General features: G+C 35.1%; 3 protein-coding genes across 4 annotated transcripts; all 3 read right to left on the reverse strand.

Moving 5' to 3' along the window:
• Positions 1 to 1755: 1755 nt before the first annotated feature.
• On the reverse strand, positions 1756 to 6001 carry LOC125200880 (ubiquitin carboxyl-terminal hydrolase 2). Its single transcript, XM_048098692.1, has 3 exons — positions 5789 to 6001; positions 2500 to 5396; positions 1756 to 2210 (listed from the first exon to the last, which is right to left on the reverse strand). The coding sequence occupies exons 2-3, from the start codon at positions 5388 to 5390 to the stop codon at positions 1991 to 1993; spliced, it is 3111 nt and encodes a 1036-aa protein (XP_047954649.1). The 5' UTR covers positions 5391 to 5396; positions 5789 to 6001; the 3' UTR covers positions 1756 to 1990.
• A 1191-nt stretch (positions 6002 to 7192) lies between these two features.
• On the reverse strand, positions 7193 to 9362 carry LOC125202808 (latent-transforming growth factor beta-binding protein 2-like). The gene is made up of 5 exons (XM_048101279.1): positions 9038 to 9362; positions 8876 to 8965; positions 8655 to 8780; positions 7777 to 7860; positions 7193 to 7498 (listed from the first exon to the last, which is right to left on the reverse strand). The coding sequence occupies exons 1-5, from the start codon at positions 9291 to 9293 to the stop codon at positions 7419 to 7421; spliced, it is 636 nt and encodes a 211-aa protein (XP_047957236.1). The 5' UTR covers positions 9294 to 9362; the 3' UTR covers positions 7193 to 7418.
• Positions 9363 to 11875: 2513 nt separating this feature from the next.
• LOC125202228 (protein NETWORKED 1A-like) lies at positions 11876 to 17534 on the reverse strand. 2 transcript variants are annotated; one of them, XM_048100590.1, is made up of 3 exons: positions 17416 to 17534; positions 13192 to 17264; positions 11876 to 13101 (listed from the first exon to the last, which is right to left on the reverse strand). In XM_048100590.1, exons 1-3 carry the CDS (start codon positions 17516 to 17518, stop codon positions 12019 to 12021), a joined length of 5259 nt encoding a protein of 1752 aa, XP_047956547.1. In that variant the 5' UTR covers positions 17519 to 17534; the 3' UTR covers positions 11876 to 12018. The 2 variants fall into 2 exon arrangements, with proteins under 2 accessions (XP_047956547.1, XP_047956546.1); XM_048100589.1 differs by having other exon boundaries at positions 11876 to 13104.
• Between the last annotated feature and the right edge of the window lie 5239 nt (positions 17535 to 22773).

Genomic DNA, 22773 nt, shown 5'->3' on the forward strand with positions numbered 1-22773 from the left:
TATCTCAAAATTAGTTCACTTGGTCGGAACGAAATGCATACTTTTATAAACATATTTCAAGGAAAAAAAATTATAGGTCTATTTACTACTAATATATATCAAATCAGATTCTGTCCCCCGTTAATTATTTCTTTTCCCATTTTCATTCATCCGCCATTAATTTTCTACTTTTATTTTTTAGGTCTTACATTCTACTAATCCATTCTCCTTACTTTTTATAACAGAAAGATTCATATTCTATTGACCTTTTCAGTTCACTTTCATTTATATTTCTAAAATTCGCGTCGGAACTAAAGTGGACAGTTATTAGAATATTAGGGGACGAAGGGAGTAGTATTTTTTTGTTGTATATATTTAATACTCCACCTCTCTATAAGAGCCGGTCTTATTTATAGATGACACGAGTTTTAATGTGCCGTTAATAAAGTAAAAAAAATGAAAAATGGATAAAATATGAGGGAAAAAGGAATAAAATGATGAGAAAGTTTTCTAGATAGATTTTGTTAGATAGGTTAAAATAAATAAGATTATTGTTTTGAGGACGAGTGAAGTATTAATAGTTGTTTCCCATATTTGTTTATGAGTAATAGTAATTGTTTTTAAAACATCATTTTAGAAGAAAGAATCTCGTTTTTGTTTTTTTTCTTCAAAACTCGAAAGTATGTAAATCCTACTTCTAAGTGGGCCTGAGGTGTCAACTGTGGGTCCACTGGGTGGGCCCATATTCGTTATTTTTCGATTTTTACAATTTGATCACTTTATTTTGAATTTTCCTACCATATAGCATTATTTAATCAGTTGTAAATTATAAATATAGTTTCAGAAAATGTAAATAATAAAAAAAAAAACGTACATACTTAACTTGAATCAAACTATAAGAAGGCTGATTGTTGTAATAATGTTAGTGATCGTGCTCTAATCATGATTACTCTTGAGATTCTAAAACTAAACCCCCTTCATTAGTTTAGCTTAGTGGCTGTACAAAACTATGAAATAAGCAAAAATTGATTTTGAAAAAAGAAATTGTTTGGTTGAGCTTGATTCTCCAAATCCAAGGGACCTTAAAATAGAATTCATGGTGGGTTTCCAAAGTGGGTTTAATCAAAGATCCCAATGATTGTTATTTGAATAAAAACTATGATCATACCATGATCATTACCCAAGGAAAATTTATTTAATCAATTGAAAGCAATTTGGATCCACCCACACTAAAATCTTGTTAAAAACTAGTACTATTTAAAATATTTATCTTGCTATAATTTGTCCCATCACATTTTTCCATCAAAATCAATTGGTCCCTTCCCCAGTATGTGAATTAGCTATTGGAGTGGCCCAACAATAAGTCAAGATCTACCTTTGATGCTGTTAAATGTGGTATAATTCTAAAGTTTTGTTTCTCTAAAAAAAGGAAGTGGGGATGTTACTGTAAGCAATGGTATTAAAGATTGGAATAGTGCATAGTTCTCATTTAATAGAGAAAATGGTCTTATAAAATACTCTCTATGTCCCAAGAAAGATAACCCTTGTCTAGGTCAACACAAGATTTTATACAATTTAGCTTTGGGTGTTAGGTTGAAAAAATAAAATAAAACAGAGAAATAAAATAGAAAAAAAAATCTATTTTTAATAATAAGTTATGAGCTTAATTGAGACAAACAAAAAAGGAAAATAGATCATGTTTGATGACACAGATGGAGTAAAATTTTCAGTTCAATGTGTACGTTACTTAAAATAACAGTACTCCAAAAATCAAAGTCAGTCACACCCAATGATGTAAATATTGGAATATGGTCAAGAACAATTCAAAAATAAGTATACAAGGTTGATCATCTGTGAATGATTTCTCACATTTTGAGATCAATGCACATCCAAAATTTCGTGTATCAGCAATGGTTGTTATAAACCCCTAACTCTCCCTCTCTTTCTCTCTCATCTGTGTATCTCAATGTGAGAAGAAAAACAAATAAATGAACAAAAATGTAATCTCCTCTTAAGTTCTTTCATAGAACAAAATATAAGCTTCAGAGCGCAGAACTTCGTCGAGAGAAGCCTGGCGCACGTAAGCATCACTCGCGTGATACCAGGCGCCATCATCCCCGTAACCGGGGCTACCTCTAACATACGCAACATAGTGGCCACCCCTCATTGTCCCTAGATGCTCCACGACCCCAACTAGACGGTATGAGGGTGTGCAGTTGTCCTCGCTGCACCTGCAGATACAAAATCAAGGAATATTTCGTCTCACTCCACAAATCTCAACAAATTTTGAAAACAAAGGATATCATTGCACGTATACGGAAATCATGTTGCTATGTCCCAAATATAAGTAGTTTTGCATTCTGCAGATTAAAACATTTCCTGATTCGTACATTATCAACATATATACTTAGCAGCAAACTCTCAAACGAGGGACAAATCACATGGGTTCACGAACAAGGGCAATTATAAACTAAATAACAAAACAACAAATCATATGAGCACCGTAAAGTGTAATCAGACCTGGGATCCATGTAAGGCTTGAGATGAATTGACTCCTTGAAACTCACGTGGCCGTTTAATTTACTCAAGCGCCCTCTCACATCTTGGCTAAACCTCTTGAGGTGGATTGTTAGAATAGCTGGAGCCTTGCTGATTAGTATACTCTTCGTTGCATCCCTTTTCACTTTCAATTTCTCTGAGTCTACATCCTCGTGCTCACTGACTTCTGTTTCACACTTCACAGATTGCAACTCATTTCCCATAGACACATCTTTTTCAGAATCACATTCTCCTTGATGTGGATCAAGACTTCGATTACTTAAATCTGAACCTTCTAACGAACCAGGACATGAACTTGTGGCCTGCAGTTCCACATTCTCTGACTGGATTTCAGTACCGTTTATCTCACTTACCACGTAGTTTCCAACCTTGCATCTCCCATTCTCCAAAATATCCTCATTATGGGGTAGCGACCCGCCATCAGAAGGATCAACTTCTGCCTTACTGTTCATACTTTTCTCTGTGTCATAAGTTTTTCCATCACTGCTAGGATGTGTATCCTCACAACCGTTGGGCACATCACCAGATTTAGGATTTTTAAATTTCCTCGATTTTGCTCTTTGTTCTCGTAAGATTCTTGAACAATTATCACATTGCCAAGCATGTTCGTCCTTGGAAAGAAATTCCGGCTTTGTGAAGAAAGCCAAACAGCTCTCGACAGTCACCGGAGCATCGGCATTATCAACCTCATCCGCATCAGACTCACTAGTATTATTTCCATTTACTCCATTTTTAGCCACAGGACCAGGATTGTCCAAGGACTTAGCACCCGAAGACTCCTCAGGTTCATTGAACATGTCTCCAAATCCATCAAAATCTAAAGATTCTTGTTCGTTTCCAACTATGGCTAATGAGACCTCAGTGTCTGCTCCGGTCACATCAACACTAGATGTAGCAGCTTCTTGATTCTGACTTGACATAACTTTAGGATCCAGATTCTGTGACGAACTATCGTTATCCCTACATGAAGCATTTGAATCTTCCGCACAAATTTGACTGCATGAAGGAGAGCTGTGATCTTTACCACCATCACACTCAAAACGGTCCTCAGTAAGAGAACCTTCAGGCGCAATACGTCCATCAGAATCAGGTTTAACATTTTGCTCATCCTCAAACTGGAGAGAAGCATTCTGTTCTTGGGCTACAGCATCCGGCTCAGGGGCATCATAGTTTTTGGCATTGCCTAAGGGGATTTCTGGAGCTATATTTTCTAAATTACTCTCAAACCTAGAATCTGATGCAGCAGTCGATGAGGTATCCTGCAGTAGAACATCTTCTTTTGCAGAATCATCGATTGCTGAAGTATCATCAGTTTCTGAGGCAGCATTGCCCTGTTCTGATGTCGGACACGGATCAAGGTAATCTAACCATGAAAAGGCATCAGAAGAGATTGTCTGCTCTACAACTGCTTGACTCGCTGGCTGGCTATTGGGATTCTGGAAAGCAGAAAGATCCTCAGCAGATAAACCCATATCAAGAGCTACACTGCAGGAACCAGTGGAATCTGAAAATGCCGAATCAACCAATGCAAGGGCCAAAGGCTCTGCTGGCTGAGCTATAGAATGCACTTCAACTGAAGAGTTGCCACTGATTGATTGGTCAAGAACACTTCTTGGTGAAATATTTGATTCTTTGCTACCCTTGGAGAAATTCCTGGCGCTTCTCTTTGGAAACAGTTTTGGTTTCTTGCCTCGAAGAGGAGGTTGGGTCCTTTTGGGAGGAGGCCTCTTGGTAGGAACTGGCAAGGAGAGATCCAAAAACGGTTCATAAATAGTTGATGCGTGGCAACATTCCAGACAACTAACGGTGCTAGAAAGTTTTCCACCAAAGAAACCATCCACAAATGTCTGATCCTTAACTGAAACCTCACAAGATTCATTGCGCTTTCTAAATTTCAACTCTTCTGTTGACATGCCATCAAGCAAACATCTAAGAAGCTCATGACTATCGTGTTGCTGATATCCCCTGAACTGTGGAGACTTGTTACAGAGAACACCAAATAAGGATCTAGGATTGAGTACCCCTTTTGACCCACCTTCATTGCTGGTCTCGAGGAAAAGCTTTCTCATAGCAGCACTTAGAGGACCAACAGATTCATCTAACTTGAAGAAATAATCACGCAAGCTATTTATCGCAAATAGATTCTGCATGACCGAGTTAAAGAAACAAGTATTCCCCAAATTACTCAATCCCCTAATCGAATAGCCAGCTTTCCCAGCGGTGCTTACAGAGTAATCTGATTTCACCGCACTTGTAACACTAGCACTGCCAAACCAGACATCCTCAACATCTACAGTCGATCCTTCACCCGGTTGTCCTTTCAGCAATTTCACAACCTCGCTTAAGATCTCTTTATGCTTATGGTCTTCTGGATTTTCACCAAGAACAAGTTTTCCACACGGGAAACACCAAAGCAAGTGATGATTCTCATAATGGACCACCAAAGGATGGTGGTTCTGTTTCGAATGCCTGAGAGCATGGCTCTGAGGCGTAGTTGGCAATCCAATGCCTCCACAGGCATAATGCCCACATTCTAAACAAACCCAAAGTGCTTTCGTCCCTCCTTTTTTCCCATGTTTACCTTGCCCTTTCTTTGATCGTCTATCAGCCATATTTCCCCGACAATCTTCACACTTGTTGGATTCTGAAGATCGCAGTTTGGCAGAAAGTTTGTCTAAGTTGATACCTTTATCAACATGGGAACACACTCCCCTATCTTTGACAACCACAACTGCATCAACAGTTGTTTCAGCATTGCTCGTGTCATCGTTGGGAACTGTTGTCGGAGACATCGAGGGACCCGATTTCTCTTTCACAGAACTTCTCGTTTTCTTCTTCACCTTTTTCCCCATTACAGCCTACATATTATCCAATAAATGGAAACCATAAGCACTTAACCAGAAAACAAGAACCATAAACAAACAAACATAAACGATACTATCATATAATGCTGGGAATCAAACTCAAGGCCACTAAGTTATTGAAAAAGAAGCACCCCTAAAACCTAGCATAGATCGAATCTACACAAGCAATCTCTCAAACATCAAAGCCCAAACACGAAACCTAAAATAGTTTTATTTTGGGGGTTTTTTGCAGAGGTATGAAGATTGAGCAATTACAATTGCATTGAATCTATTAAACTACTCCTTACAAATTCCCAGATTCAACCAACAATCGAACAGTGAAGCGAAGTGCAGCAGAGTTGAAAACAGAAAAATCAATCAATCGATAAGTAATTCAAATTGTATACCTAAACAAGATGGAGAAGGAGTGGGCGGTGTTTTGCGAAGAATCTCCAAGTATATTGCATAAATATTGATAAAAATTGTGAATTGGATTCGGGGCAATCGGTGTGGACTGCCCCCTCTCTTGTGTCTCCTCTCAAGGAGAGGAGTGTGAGCCCAGAAGATGAGCAGCCAACAGAAAAGGAAGACCTAAACCAGACTCTGAGGGATTGTGAATCTTGCTGATTTACTGATTTTGAATTTTCAAGAGGGCCTCCATTTAATTAAATCTCTTTTAATTGTCTAATTCTATAATTACAAATTTCGGAAACAAAATGGATGGATGTTTTTTGTGCCCTTGAGATTATTAGATTAAAAAATATTTAATTTTATTTTTCGTTAGATGTATAAATCTAATCTAATCCATCTATCTTCAAAGTATCATTGAATCAATTTGAATCAGATTAGGGTTCAAAATTTTATTTAGTAGTATATCTGAATATGAATGAGAGTGTCGGAAACTCGGGATAGTGATACAATGCAAACCCATACATTATACAAATTTCAAACTATGATCTGAACAGTTGAAAAATAGTAGCAATAGAAAATGTCAACGCAATATCAATACAACATCAACCGTTAATACTGTGTTGACATTTTCTGTTGCTACTATTTTGTCATTTGTTGACATTTTCTAACAGTCCAAATCATAATTTGAAGTTTATATAATATTTAGAGTTTGCATTTGATTACATTCCGAGATCGTCGTCAGTGTTATTTGCAAATTGTTGAAGCTAATTCAAGTTCAATTCACGTGTCTTTATTTTGACCAATTGGAAATTGTATTATGATTATAAGTTTGTGTATGTTTGCCTTCTAGAGTATGTGTTATATTTGAAAATAGTAACTTAAACACGAAAAAAAAATTTAAGGGATGAATTTTCAAATATTTAATTTGAATATACTAGATTTTAAACTATTAAATTGAGGGAGTATGAAACCGAAACTCAATATTAAATCTAAATATTATTTTGGTGGCAAATAGTGAATTCAGAGTTTGAAACTCAAGATTCCAATTCCAAATTCAATCCACCAATTGATAGTATCAAACACAACCTTAACAAAATCATGTCCCTTTAAAAAGGATCATATGATGTTATACCACAAATTTCCCCTTTCTTGCATCCCTTTATATATCCTCAACCCTTAATCCCTTTATATATCCTCAACCCTTAATGGCAACACATTTTTATAATCATTCATTGCAATATTGCATTGATTACATAATTTTTAACATTTAAATGATTTAAAGTGACTCAAAAATAGACTCACCATGGTTATAGAAGCTCGTGGGGAGTCAAAACTGAGCCACTATTATATTCATTAAGCCACTTTCGATGGGTGAATACGTTATATTTAGCAAAATGAAATAGTATTAATACTCCTATTACACTAAGAACAACAATTCGTGAATACATACTTAAAAACAAATCTGAATTCCAAACATAAATAAAACCACCACCTTCTCCTAGCTAGAGAACAAATTACTACAACAATTTGATCTTCCTAGGAATTACATAAACATAAGAGATGTAATTGATAAATAAACATTAAAATCAATCATAGTAGTATCTAAATTAGGAAATTTGAAGGCGTTTAGAAGTAGAAGTTGGACGCGGCTTGAATCAACACTGTGAAGATGCAACCAAATGCAACTCTCTCCATCAACCTCGCCACTGCAGCCAATCAACCATTATCATTAACTACTTCTACTCATTCAATTTTTTTATTATTATTAGTAGTAGCATTATTGATGACTTGATTTTCATTTATTTTATTTAAAAAAACCTAAAATTGTGTGGGGCGTGTGCAATTATGTGTCGAATTTAATTCAAAATATATGGTACTACTATTAATTATTTAAGATAATTAATGTGTGCAATTATTTAATTTCGGTCACGTTCACATCATCAAATAAAACAAATACTCATAAGAAAAGTGAATTTATTCTTACCGTTGTTAGAGAGAGGAGCAAAAGGATCTATGACGGTTGTGTTAGCGCTGAATCCCAAACCAGCACATTCATTTCCAAATGCACCTAATTTAATCACACACATAGACATAATACTCAGTTTTTCAAACCACTCAAATATATTGCAAATGTATAGCCAAAATTCATCTATTTTTGTGTGTGGGAGAGAGTTGAATATCCATATATATTAATATTACCTCCTAGCTAGTTTAAACTATAGCGAGTAGTTAACAATTTAAAAGCGTAATAATAGTGGGACATATAGTGATTACCAACACACAGACATAAGCAATTTATATATAAAAACAAGGAACATTTTTTTTTTCATCGAACATTGTCAAGGTATCAATTTAGTCCTTAATATTTGAAAATATCTTTTAAGGTCCATTAACTTCGACACAATATCGTTTGAACTACTTTTTTATTATTTCAATTTTCAAATTTTTTTAGACAAAAAACCCCAAGCGCATGAAGAACATTTCAGTCCATTTATTCTCTTTTCTTTATATAATATTTTAATGTATCTCTCTTAATTTTGTTTTATTCCCCTCTCTTCCTTCTTTTTTCTCTTTTCTTTTCCTTTTTTCCTTATCCTTTTAATAAAGAAGCAAAAAAATAAGATAGATAAATTAAATAAGAGAGAATAAATAGACTGAAATGCCCTTTATGATCTTGAGGGTATTTTCGTTAAAAAAAGTTTATAATAGTAAAAAAGTAGATCAAACGATATTAATTGAATTTAATAGACCTGAAAAGATATTTTCAAAGGACCAAAATTGATACATTAGCCAAGTTTGCGGAAAAAAAAAAATATACCCTCTTATTAAAATTGAGGTAAAGTTGTTACTAGTATTACTTACATTGTCTGTAGCATGGGAAGGTAGTGGAATTGAGCAAATTCTGAAAACCATCTTCGCATAAACAGCTACGTGTGAAGGGAGATGTAATGTTGCATCTTCCTCCTCCACAATTGGCCGTGTAGCAAGCTAAAATCAAGACATGCATACATACATAAAATTAAAAATGCACTTAATAAACACACCCTAATTAATTAATCGGGGACAGAGGAAGTAGTTATTACGGTCTGTATATGATATGTTAGTCCGCCCCTGATAATCATAGTCGTCCGAACGAGGCGGGTTGCTGTCCGTGCACGTATAGTTAAGTGTACCTGAAATTTTTTTCATAAAAAATTAGAAATTAACCAAACCATCGAAATAATTTTTGAGAGAGGTGAGAATACAATTAGGGAAGACACAAGGCAGGAAGGCGAGGAAGGCGTCTTCCTGAAGGCGAGCCTGGCGCCAGCCAGACTCGCATTCACAGACATAACCAAGAGTGTTGTTGGTGACATGCACACAGTTGCCCCTCCCACACACACCAACTCTTTCACATGGGTCAAAAATGGGATTGATGTTGTTGTAAGGGGGAGTGTCTGAAGTTGCAAATTGGCAATATAGGAGAATCACAATAACTGCAACAAAAGCAGCTCTAGCCATCCTTTCCTTGAGCCTTGAGGGAGATGGTTGTTGATGATGAATTCTCAGCTTCTTTAGGATGGATTTCTGAATTTGAGGTTTTGTTTGTTCAGATTTTAAAGACAAATATGTCAAACCTTTTATTTATGAATGTTGTTGAAAAGTTTTAGGTTCTAGTCTTTGATTACTCTTTTTTGGCTGGAGATTGAGTTTGTGTAGCTTAGCTTGGGGGGCCTCAACTTCACACCATTTAGACCTCTTGCTCTTAAGTAGTACTAATAATTTTCACAAACTATAAACTTGACAGGTAATATCACGAATTTAAATAGTTATTGAATTTTTCCAATGGCTGCAAAATTCGGCTACATCTCATTTGTCACCACATCATATCAGATACGGTTACCATCATAATTTAAAGTTTAGGAGAAAAATAAATTTTTGGAAAGTTCTGTGATATTAGGCAGCAATACCCTTTATTTTTGCTAGTTTTGAATTCAGTTACAGTTAATTTTTTGAGTCAGCTTCTATCTCCTTAATGCATTTAATTTTATTAATAATGTTGAATTAAATTTTTGTGCTGAAGAAATTGAGTTTGGGTAATTCTATTGCCTTAGGAGTTAGTTTGGTCACTATAACTTAATATCATGATATAATTATTTATTTAGATTAAATTATGAGATTAATTTAATTGAAAGGATGTTTATTTATTATCATATCATTATCCATCTAGAATAAATCGTGAGATAAATTTTTTAAACTGAATGGACCCTTTTAAGGGATTGGATTAATCGTTTCTAATTAATAATGGGATTTACATTGCCTATTTATAGGTTTAATTGTTTGTTTCAATAGTAGCTTTGTTGACTTTTTATGTTTGGTCTAAAGATAGTAGGATCAATAACCATTTTCAAGATTCTAAGTTTTGTGAAATAAAGTATGGGACACAATCATCTATTTCAAATGTAATTAATTAGGTGGTACGACTACATTGATAAATACAAATATAGAACCATACACTTATAGATAGCATTGCAAAATGATTCTAAATAAATTAACTTATGCAAACTAGCTGATAGTAATTAAATAACACAGACAGAGATCCCACAATTGGATAGGACTTCAACCATTGATCCTCACTAAAAAGCCTATTATTTAGATCAAATCAATCTAGCCAACTCAATTAACTTCACTAATAGACAATAGATTGGTAGAGTTTGTGATTAGCATTATAATCATCATCATCATCGGTTTGAATACGACTATCTTAGCTCTTAGGTCAGAAAAACAGTATTTTTCATAATTTACTACTGGCTATTAATTACTGTTACTTTATCGATTTAGTTGCACTAATTATAGTGACGTATGTATAACAATTATCAGATTCAACCTATTTCAATTTTTGTATCTATATACAGTTCAATATTTTTATCTTTCGGTGTATTAATTTCACGGCGGCAAGTTAGAAATTTAGATTATACAACATCTTTACTCGTTTGCACTTGTGCATCTTAATCATACATGTACCAAACATTGAAAAATAATTGTTAAATATGATAGGTGACAACTTAAGCTTCATTTAAGTGAAAATTAATTATAGTATTAAAGAGCATGACATAGAAAAATCATAAATTTTGATTAAATTTTAGTCAGTGTAGCAAGTGTGACAATCAATACCTAATATCACAACACTTTAATAATTTTTGCAATCGTCTTAGTAACTTTAATTCGAGAAAAATTTTGTCTAACGTGATGGTTGGAAATATTATGTGGACAAACTTCTTACCATCGATCGAAACATCATTTGTATCTTTTGTTAAAATAAAATGACAATGAAACTATGAAATTTGGTAAATTCAGGTCAATTCCGTATAAAATATTAAACCATTAATATCATGAGTTTGACATTTTTCGCAATAGTCACGTAACGAAAAACCTCGGTATTTGATGTCAATCAAATAGTCTGATAGTTGTCTCACTTTGGAGAAGAGAATGAATGATAATATTGATATTCTTAATTGATTACTCAAATTATTACAATAACTCCTATTTATAATGCTAATAACTAACTTAATGAATAAGAAACAAAGATATGAAAAAGATACCCAATCCCTAATTTAATTAACTAAATAATGTTCGTATAAGCAACTCGAACGAATCGCATGACCCGTTCGCATCGCACGTTTCATGAATACGCTTGGGTTTGGTTAATTAGTCGTGGATGCATTCGAATGGTTTTAGTTGGTCAAATGGCCTAAGTTAAAATAATCGATTTTGGTCAATTAGCCCATTAATCTCTTTGAAATATAAACAAATAAGTTTGGCTAGTACTACAAGTTAATATATTTAATTTTATTTTATAGATTAGTTGTAATTATTTTCTTTTAAAAAAAAGTTATAATGAAAATAACATCGTATTGTTGGATTTAACTGAAATGTCTGTTTCGATCTAACCGAAATTCAAAATTTTGGGAAATTGATTAGTAAATTCTAAATTCATGATTATTGCAATTAACTTTTAAATGTGTAAAAAAATTGCTGACACATTTTAAGATTTTGGAGACCATTTTTCTTTTGTTGGAGTGTTCATGATTATCACATGCATATGAAGTTATGAACTACCAATATTTCTAACACCAACATAATGTTGAGCTGAAAATTACACAAATAGAGCAATTCTAGTCATTACAGTTATGCTCAACTTAACTTAACACAAATAAACCTACCAACAGCATCAAGAATCAATCTTTCAGCTTCTGTTTCCATTAGTTGATTGCTTGAACCACCCACAGTTCAGCCCCTTCTTTCGCCTCCCGCTGTTCTTCCTTCCGCTATAAATGAAGTCCCTCAAAATCACAGTTCTGCTCCTCAAGAATTTGTTGCTCCCTTTGCCTTCATCCTCCACCTTTGACAACACGAACTGAATCTTTTGCACCGCTAGTTCCAGCATGCTGATCCTCTCGGACCCCTTATCAGCTTGCTCGATCACCTTGACTCTCCACGCCTTCATCGCCTCTTTCAGCCTTGGAGAGGACATTTCTTCAGGAGGGCACTCCACTATGTTCTTCACTAGCTGAACATTCAAATCAGCCAGATGCACTAATGTGTCCTCTGCTTCCTGCAATTGCTCCTTAACATCTCCAAAATCGACATTCTTGGCCTTCCTACTCTTCTTGTTCGTCTCCAGTTTCCTTCTCAAGTCGTGCAGTACTGTCTGGATACTTTCCAGCTTCTCAGTATCGGAGGCAAGTCTCTCGAGGATGATTTTGTCATTCAGTTCTTGATTAGGCTCGGTGAATCTAGACGAGAGCTCCGGCTTATCCATGGCCATCTCTTTCTCCATATCTGAATCAGTCGATGGCTGTAACTGATCATGAGCTCTATCCCATCCCTTTGGTCTGCGCTGATGTCTGATTCCATCCTCGACAGTCTCCTTCAGCTCAAGCATCATATTATCAGAGCCATTACTAGTATTCCTCAAGGAGCTATCAGAGGCTTGATCAAGAGGAATATCTTTCATTAGCATTGAAATTTGGGCTTCTGAGGCTTTGGCTTTTGCTTTCGGCTCACTTTGACACGCTTTCTTGCTGTTGCGCTTATGCTTGTCTCTACCCAAGCTGGGCTGCATCTTCAAGCGGAAACCTTCATCAATCACAGGTTCCTGTTTGCTCTTGGAACTGGATCTTCTTCGTAAGACAGGTTTCTTCTTGTCTTCCATCAATTTTCCGACTACCTTAACTCTCATCTGCAAATTCTGCAAACTAAGAAGGCTTTGATGTTCCAATGGCGTCTGAGATGTGGCTTCACTAGGATGAGGAGCAAATTCCAGAAACTGCTAATAATAGAAGGAAATGGTAAATACTAAATTTCTCGAAACTGAAGTTGGAAAATTCAATCTACTTGTGACAAAAGAGCATTTTACCTCAGTCTCTTGGCTGTGTGCAGCTTTAAGGTTGGAACGAAGTAGTACATTGTGCTCTATGAGTGTTACATCATCTCTGAGGGAAGCTATCACTGGATCATATGATGAAAGTTGGGATTTCAGTCCGTTGATTTCGCTCTCCATGAGACAAATCTTCCGTTTCATCTCTTCAACCTCCGACATTTTTGTAGTATTTTTATGCTCAAGATTCCGGCACACCCCAGTGAGCTCTTGGACCTTATCCTTTAACAGAACTTCTTGGACAGACGAGACCTGAAGATCTAAACAAAGTGCAGCTGTTTCAGCCTCCCGGAGTTCGAACTCATTGTTCATTCCTTGGAGCTCTATACTAAGTGTCTGCTCTCTCACTGCATTTTCCTCAATTTCGTGATGAAGTAGGCCAATTTCATACTCTAAGTTTTTGTTGACTTTGTGAAGGCTCTGAATTTCCTTCATCTGTGTGGAATTAGTTTCAGAGAGACGGGCCACGTTCTTCTCTAGATCTTCCCTTGCTTGCTGAGACCTATGAACGTCAATCTTCAGCTCAGCTACTGTCACGAATAACGTGGAGTTAATCTTCTCAGTAGCTTCAAGCTGCATTCCTGTATCAAAGAGCTTCATCTTGGTTTGAATTAAGCTCTCTGTATTACTTGCTATCTCCTGCTTCATTTGAACATTGCATTCTCGGATTTCTTGGATCTCACTCTCCAAGCTGCACACAGCGTCTTTGAGAACTAGATTTTCGGCCTTCTGTAGGTCAAGCTTGCCCCCTAACTCGCTCATTTCTCTTACAAGGCAACTGTTCACCTCGTGTTGAATGTTCAGATCTTCGAGTAGCGATCTTAGCTCCACTGTTTTCTCTTCTACAAAGCTCTTCAACAAGGCAGATTGATTGGCAGTTGCCAATAATTCCAAGAGGATATCATCGTTATGCTGATCCACCTGACATTTCTCCTCAGTCATATCAGAGAACTTCTTCAGCAAACATGCATTTTCCTGCTTTGCTCGAGAGTGTGCTTCGTGTAATGCATTATAAGCCGCTTGCAGATCACCTTGTCGAACACAGAGACTTGCCAGCGCAGCCTGAAGCACGAAAGCCGCCTGAGAACCCTTGCTCACGTCTGATTTTAACTGCATGTTTATCTCTAAGAGCTCTTCTTTTTCACTGTTCACAATGGCAAGTTTCTTGGCCATCATTTCCGCCTCCTGCTCCAAATGCTGTTTCTGCAATTCGATCTCCACGCCCTTGGACTGCAACTGCTCAAGGAGGGCCTCCAGAACCGAGTTCTCAACAAAGATCTGCTGTTTTTCGTCTTCATTTTTGGAGATGGAGAATTTCATATCTTTGACACTTTCAAGAATCTGATGCACCAAATTTTGCTCAGTCTCACCCTTATCCTCAGGTGCACAATCTGGACTGATTCCGAGGGCCGTGAAAATTTGGTATATGCTTAACCTCAGCCTTCCAATTTCATCCAACAAGTGCTCAGCTTCCACCTGCTGCTCAAGGCTTTCACTCTCAAGCTCTGATATCACTTTCTCTGCCAATTTAGATGCATCCACGTGTTTTTGGCACTCGATGATGAGAGCATAATTCTTTTTTTCCATATCTTGTATGAATTTCTGAAAGATGGATATTTCAAACTGTGCTTTCATAGCCTTTTCGAGTTCCTCCTCTGATTCTTTCGTCTTCCATTTGTTTTCTTCTCGCAGGTGATGAATCTCGGTTTCAAGGCCGGCCATCCTCGTCTCACTTAGTTGCTGCGAACCTATTCGTTCCTGCTTCTCCTCACCAAACGAAACCTTGAGTTTCTCGACTTGAAAATGCATGGCTTCATTCTCTTTCTCTAAGTCTGCATATTTCTCTCCCAATCGCTGAAACTTATTCTCTAGGCTTTCGTGTGTTCTCTCCACATTTTCCAGCTTAAGAACCAACCTGTCCCTTTCAGACAGAAGATATGACCTTTCATTCTTGAGCAAATCACATATCTCTTCTAATCCCTTCGATTTCTCCTTTAAGCCTTCAAGCTCAACTTTTGCTGCACACAACGAGTTCTCAAGAACAGCATTTTGCCCCACTAAACTGTTCATGCTCTCAGTTATCACCTGCAACTGAGATAAATGAAAAGCTTTCTCAGCAGCAAGAGTGGCCTTATCTCCATGGAGGAGCTCGCAGGATTCTTGCAGCTCCTTCACCTTCTCACGTGATGACTCCAGGTCACGATTCAAGTCCAAGAGGGACCTCTCGGCTGCCACTTTCTTCTTCAAGACTTCGTCCATGCTCTCTAACTTCCTCAACAGAATCTCCTTCTCACTGCTATCCTCTTCGTGCAACGCTTTAAACCTCGAGTTCTCATCCTGCAAGCTCTTTATCGAATTCCCAAGACATTTCGGGTCAAGACCTGCTGCTTCCACTTGCTCAACCAAAGCCTGGTAGCTCTTGTTCAAGCGCTCGATTTCTCCTGTCAAGCATGAGATCTCATGCTGGAGGGACATGCCTATGCCCATATGGTGCAATACTTCCTTTTCTAGCCTCTCCCTAATCTCCTTCAAACTATGGATCTCATTTTGCATATTCTCCATGGACGTTGCTGAAGAGAACGAAGTTCGACTCAAGTCATGATTTTCATCCCTAACTTGCTGAAGCTCCTCCTCCAAACCACGTTTGCTTGTCTCAACATCTTTTAGCATCCGAAGCATGTCTTTGAGCTCCGAGGCCAGAGCTCTCTGACCATCTTTTGACTGTGAGTGCAGATTCTGCAGAGCCTCAAGAGTGTCCTCAACCTGTGCATAACGAGCGCTCTCATCACGCAAACCACACTGAAGTTTCTCGAGCTCCTCCTGCTTGCTCGAGATCTCTTGATCTTTCCTTGCAATCTTCTCCTCCAGATCATCAACTTCAACTCGCAGCGCTTGGTTAGACATCTCTAACAGAGTGCACTTCTCTCGTGTAGTCCTGAGCTTCGAAGTGCCAATCAAGACTTCACGGTTAAGGCATTCAACTTCATCTTTTGCGCTAGATATATCTCTCTCGTGCTTGGATATCATTTCTAAGCAGTGCTTGTATTGGAGAGCTGAAGCTTCTTTCTCCTTGTTCAGATCAGCAACTGCCTTTCTCAGTTTCGAGGCTTCAATTTTAGCCGTTTCAGCTTGCTTCTTAATCATCCTCGCCTCATCTTCCTTCGTAGAGATTATGTTCTCCAATTCCGATATCTTTCCAAGACATTGCTCATACCTACACACTGCTGCTTCATTTTCAATCTCTAATCTTGACACTTCGTCTTTAAGAGTTTGTGCTTCACTCTCCGCTGAAAATGTTTTGTTGTCGAGGCCCTTCATATCTTCTTGTAGTCGAGAAGCCATAGCCTCAAGATGAGATATCTTCTCAAGATACTCTTCATTTTTCACCATTTCTGCAATCTTTTCAGACTCCAACTGAATGAGGGCTTCCTTCAAAGTTTCAACTTTGGTTTCAGCTCTTTCGGCCTTCTCACTGAACGTCGTTGATGCCATTTGAGCATGACGCAGCTGCCCCTCTATCTCATCCAGCTTTTTGAGGCATAGCTGATACTGAAGCAGGATACCCTCCTTTTCGACTTCCATATCTGCAAGTGCTTTCTTCAAGCCGGGAACTTCGATTTCAGCTCTTTCTGCTCTTTCAGTCTCAATATGCATCTCATCTACAGAATCTTGAGATCTCTCAGCAGAATTCGAATCTTGAGGTGGCGTTTGCAATTGCTTTAAACCCCTTTTTTCCATGCCTCCATTAGAATCCTCCTGATCAGATGGAGAACTCGCGCTAGTGTGCTCAAGCATGCGATCCACATCGCCCTCGTCCCCGAGCTCAAAAGGAACTTCATCAGGAAATGCTGCTGCTATTTTTCGATGAGCATGGCGGAGCTCCCCCGTTGCATGGTTATATCTTTCAGCTAATGCACGGTAGGCACGGTAGAACTCCTCAACCAGTTTCATCAACTCAGGGCGTTTCTTGTAGTACATTTCAGCCCGTCTAGCAAATGAATCTGCATCTTCTTCGATGAGCTTGATCATACACTTCACCTTGCCATCCATATCTGTAAACCACTAATGCAATTTAATATACCAAACAGAGAAAAAGACACCACTAATTTCAACATAATACATAAGCTCTAATAACATATTCAACAGAAACACACAGAGAGAGATCTATAGCCAATTTCCATCAACAAAAAGCTGAGTTTATACCTGTGATATTTTGCTGGAGCCATTTTGAGTTCTTAGGGGTGTTGTGGCTATCCCACCACCACGAATACAACCGCCTCGATTCAGAATTAGGTAAGTTGGCCATGACTCCAGCAAAGAACAAAATGCAACTCCCTTCATTTGCTAAAAACTTACAAATTAAAAAGCAAAGAAACAGAATCTCGATCAGCAGCTGTTGATATGAATCGACACCAGCCGCTAATTTTCACTTCACCCCATTTTTTGCATCTCAGCTTTCTCCTTCTCTCTCTCTCTCTCTCTCTAAAATCTGGTTGGCATTTTCTTCTCAAGCTCGGGTTTTTGTTGGTGCAGACAAAGGTCTCAGAAAGAATGCTGTAAAAGTGCACTAAAAATAATTTTTTATCTTTCTATCTCTAACAATACGTACATGTGTCTGTATGTATATATCAATGATTTTAAATGGTCGAAAAATGACACAATATTGGAAATTTAACTAATCAATTAATATTAATTGGATATTCCAAAATATTGTTTCAGCGTGACCGACGCTTTGATTTAGATCTAGATTCGGAATCAATTAATTTTGATTTAGTAAAAGTTATCCAGAAATTAATCTCACTCCAAAGCAATTATGTGACCAACTCGGAGTTTGATAAAAGAATATACGCGATGTAAAAAGAAATAAATATGTGAAGTTCTAGTGTGGATTGGTGTTTTCCTAAAATTACAACACTAATTGTATTAATGTAAAGTGGAATATTATATAGAGAATTGTAATCAATTGTGGAATATTGTTTTCTCTAGCAATAATTGGAAAAAATCAGAGGTGGACCTTATATTTATCTCATTTAGTTGTGTGCATGACATATAAATATATAATTGCATTCTGTGGGCAACTTTTCAAAATTGTTAACAAAAATAAATGAAGACTTGTACTAGTCGGTAGACATATTCTTCTGAATGATTAAGTCACCGGATTGAATATTTAATTAATTAATACTAGTATATAGGGTCGCGTTAAAATAAAACCAACATTTTAATTCAAAACTCAGAACTATCTCAATATTATGTATTAAAATTATCAACACAAAGATAAAATTATCTTAATAGATTTGTGTTGATAAAATTATGTATTTGTATTGAGGTTTAAATTTACATGTTATGTTGATAAAATTATATATATATATATATATATATATATATAGAAATTTCTAACATAATATTTAGTTCTAATTCTGAATTAGGAATTAGTTAGCATTTGATTACAACCCCTAGTATACCAGTATATATACTCTGTGTGTGTGTGGTAAATGTAGTGGGACTTCTTGTGTTATGGAAATTTCATATTCCCTGACCAAAAAAGACAAAAAAATATTGGCTTTTTGCATTGCAGTCTGAAATTTCCAAATCCCCTTTCATTAATTCCGTTACTTAATGAAATTCATTTAGTCCCGCATATTTTATTGTATTTTATTTCATAGCATATATTATGTGAATATCAAAAATGGTTTTGTGAGCTATAAATTTATATAAATAATGTAGATACTCCTACTACTCCAAATATTGAATCCAAAAAAAAACTGAATATGAAATGAATTTTAAAATTTTTACCAGTTTTTGGATCGGTTTGATTAATTAGATTAATAGTTAAAACTGATTTCAAGTAAGGGCAAATCGAGTTATTATTTTTTGCTTTTCTGATATATGTATATTGCTTGTGCGTCAACTTCATCATTAAAAATGTACTACTAGTATTATCTAAACTAAGTGCAAATATCTATCACAGCAAATTAACATTTTAAATACAAATCACGGCTTTAAAAACAAGAAATTCACAATCAATAATCAATAGTACTATTAAAAATACTAGTATAATATATCGATCTCCTATCAAGTGATGAATTTTTATTTTTAGCAGTAATATCAAAATATATACTGGACTTCATTAATCTACCATCAATAATTTTAATTATGGACACTACAATTTTTAATACAAAAGAAATGAAAATGGAAAATGGTCTAAATTTTGTAGTCATATAAAATATTTTTTTAATATTAAACTTTATCTTGTCAAGTTTGTCTCCAATCACAACATATACTCTGACAAATAAAATGGCTATTCCGGTTCTAAAATGCCGATTTCTGGGGTTTTTACCGATTGTCCCATTTTTTAATTATAAGAGGCCACCATCAGTCTAGAACTAAGTGAATGGACATATGATAAAATTGTAGTGTGATATTGAAATAAAAAAATTAATTTTGAGAAAAATACAGCCATGAATCTAATGTATTAATGTGAAAAGCAGAAATTTATGATTGGGAACGTGTTGGTTGCAGCCTGGTTTTCTAAACAATTAATTGTATGGGTCCATTTGGCATGTGAATGATGCACTTAAGTAGTAGTGTTATTATCTATCTCATAAAGTGTTACTCCATTTATTACTTATCTATCTCATAAAGGAGCTTTCATTCTTTTTCAGTAGATACAATATTTAAATTTTATATGCACGTTCAGTTTAGATGCTATAATCATTATCATGATTCTCTTTTTCTTTTTCTGTTTTTTTAAAGATAAATACACTCATTAATCGACTATCGATATATGTAGGAGTAGGGCTATCGTTTCTTTCTTTATCAATATTAATATCTGGAATTTGGTGGTAATTAAGATATCCGGTAGATATTTCACAAGACAATTTTTTTTTTAAGAAATGGTCTTTATTAACTACTCTTTAGTTATGTTATATTATGAAGAGTAAGAAATACTAGTAATAGATGTTTAGTGTATTAAAACGATGAAATAAAGGATATACATAATGAAATTTCGATTTGATCACTCAGCTTCATCAATCATAAGGAAAAAAAAACTTGACGACACAAGTAACAAATTTAATTAGTCCCAATAATACATTGGCCATTCATTCACCGAATAAATATTTTAGATTTAATGAGAAGTCAGATCACAACAATATTGTTAATTGTTAAATTGGAAATAATTGGCACAAATATTCTCAATGATTAATTATTTAACAAACATGTCACAGGCAATATGCATTAATCTCCCCAACAAACGCGGTTGTCCACAAATTCAATAAAATCCATTTAGGGAAATACAGAAATTGAATGGATTGCTTAAAGTGATAACATCCGAATTATGTTTTTGTTGTTATTTACATTTTCTATTTTTTTTTATAATATGCATATGTATCATTATCTGCATTAATATGAACATTAATTAATATAAATATGAACATATTTATAAAACTCATTTTCTGGTATTTTTCCATGTTTTTATTTCCCGTAATTTATTTTATTTACATTGGTTTATGGATCAATTTTATTTATTATGAAAATATCCTAATTTTGCCGTATTAATTTATAAATTTACATTGTCTTATTTCAAATATTATTGTTAATAAAAAATCTTGAAGGATTAAATAGCTAATATCACATGCTTGAATTTTTTCAAAATATTACTCATGTTTCAATTTTATCATGAATGGCAAGAAACTATGCAAATTTATATCTAAAGATTGAATGTTCATATGATGTTAAAAATTTCAAGTTTGAGCTAAATTAAAATTACATCAATAAAATATCAATCATAAAAATCATCTTAAAGTTAGGCTTAGAGTAACAAATTAGTTCGATGATATATAATGAAATAATATTTTAAATGTCAATGTTTTCAATAAAATAATTATTGTATCATTTAATTAAAGGTGAAATATTTTTTATTCTGTGTATTATTGATTTGGATTTTATTTCATAAATAACTTCATTTTTCCATATTTTTGTTTCTCAATGAATTTCCTACATGATATAGGTACTATATTGTTACCACTAACTAGAAATAGAGGGACATAAGAATTTTTTTTGGTACAAATATTGACAAAACTTCAATCACGTATGAAGTACCAGAACTTATTAGGAAATCACTTAAGAAGCTGCTGACAGAATGTGACATAATTCATATGTCAGCGAATTTAGGGATTGCCAAAAATGCGCTTCAAGCTATTTGGGCATTTTCGTCCGAAAAGTGACTAAAAAACATGATTCGTGATTATATTTAACGTTGGTTCCTCTAGTGTTATTTTTTTTTGTTAGGGGTCACTGGTATTACAAATGCAAAAGTTAGAGACATTTCATGCCGTTCACACATTTAATTTAATCTCGTAAATTTATCATTTAAAAAATGGATAAGTAGAAAAGGGTTTAGGGTTTAGGGTTTAGGGTTGAGATCATTTACAGTGATGAGATCATTTACTGTTTCCAACTCTATGTTTTAAGCAAGTACAAAATCATATAGATTTTGTTACATATTCCAAACCCCCAGATTTTTTTACAAAAACCGTCGACCAAATCGTCGGTTTTTAACGCAAATTAAAAATTTAAAATAAAAAATAAAAATAAAACAAACCATCGAATCGGCCCAGAACCGCTAAAACCGGCCAAAAACAAGCGGTTTTGATCTAGCTTGAACCGGCGCTTCGGGGCCAAAATCTGAACCGTCCAACCCTCATTCGGTCCGGCTACGATTCACGATTTTGTAGATCGGTAACTATCGATTTTTAAACCATGAACACCTCTAAATATGAGTCACGCTTTTTCGTAATTATATTTTGTTATATATCAATTTACATATTCTTTTTTTATTTATCAATAGAAGTCCTACTTTTTTTGTCTCTAAAAAATATGAACTTTCTAATTTTAGAATAGTTAAACAACACATTAGCCATACACATCATTTTATGTAGTACAACTTATACCATTGCACTATACTACAAATGACATGGAGTTCACTCTCTACTAATACTACTTATGCTACCAATTATCTCTCTATCTTACTTTATCAATTATACATTAAAACACATTCCGAACTAAATGTTCATACTTTTCAATGAACGGAGAGAGTATTATTTTGCCTTTATATTCCTATTGGAAATTTGAAATTAATATATACTCCTTCCTTTTGGTAATAAAAGTCCTTTTTTGTTATGATTTTTAGAAAAATGTGAGTGGAATGTATTAGTGAAATGCATAATCTATTTATCATTTATAGTAAATATTTAAATAATTATATTGATGGACGATCAAAAATAGCAAAAAAAAGAGAACAAATTAGCAGACTAAGATTTCTCTTTAAGTTATCACAATCACACCTTGTGGTGTGGAAATCTCTTTAGTGGGCTTGTAATCAAGCAGCCCATATAATAGCATTGTGGGCCGCTAAAGAAAAATCAACTTAAATTTATTTTTGGGCTTTTTAAAATTTTGAAATTTTGAGCAAAATAAAAATGGCAGTATAGGACTCTCCCACAATATTTAGTTATGTAAAGAATGACTGCCATCATGAAATTAGCATTAATTAATGGCACC

This window comes from Salvia hispanica, chromosome 1 (assembly GCF_023119035.1).
Source record: "Salvia hispanica cultivar TCC Black 2014 chromosome 1, UniMelb_Shisp_WGS_1.0, whole genome shotgun sequence".
Lineage (NCBI taxonomy): Eukaryota > Viridiplantae > Streptophyta > Magnoliopsida > Lamiales > Lamiaceae > Salvia > Salvia hispanica.

Bases quoted from the DNA above. Each gene is read 5' to 3' on its own strand.
- LOC125200880 (XM_048098692.1), bottom strand. From the start codon at position 5,390: ATGGGGAAAAAGGTGAAGAAGAAAACGAGAAGTTCTGTGAAAGAGAAA. The intron at 2,211-2,499 runs GTCTGATTACAC...TTGTATCTGCAG, and splicing joins AAGCCTTACATGGATCCCAG to GTGCAGCGAGGACAACTGCA.
- LOC125202808 (XM_048101279.1), bottom strand. From the start codon at position 9,293: ATGGCTAGAGCTGCTTTTGTTGCAGTTATTGTGATTCTCCTATATTGC. The intron at 8,966-9,037 runs GTATTCTCACCT...AAAAAATTTCAG, and splicing joins GCCTTGTGTCTTCCCTAATT to GTACACTTAACTATACGTGC. The intron at 8,781-8,875 runs GTAATAACTACT...TCTTGATTTTAG, and splicing joins TAACATATCATATACAGACC to CTTGCTACACGGCCAATTGT.
- LOC125202228 (XM_048100589.1), bottom strand. From the start codon at position 17,518: ATGGCCAACTTACCTAATTCTGAATCGAGGCGGTTGTATTCGTGGTGG. The intron at 17,265-17,415 runs GTATAAACTCAG...AGTGGTTTACAG, and splicing joins GCTCCAGCAAAATATCACAG to ATATGGATGGCAAGGTGAAG. The intron at 13,105-13,191 runs GTAAAATGCTCT...TTCTATTATTAG, and splicing joins CACACAGCCAAGAGACTGAG to CAGTTTCTGGAATTTGCTCC.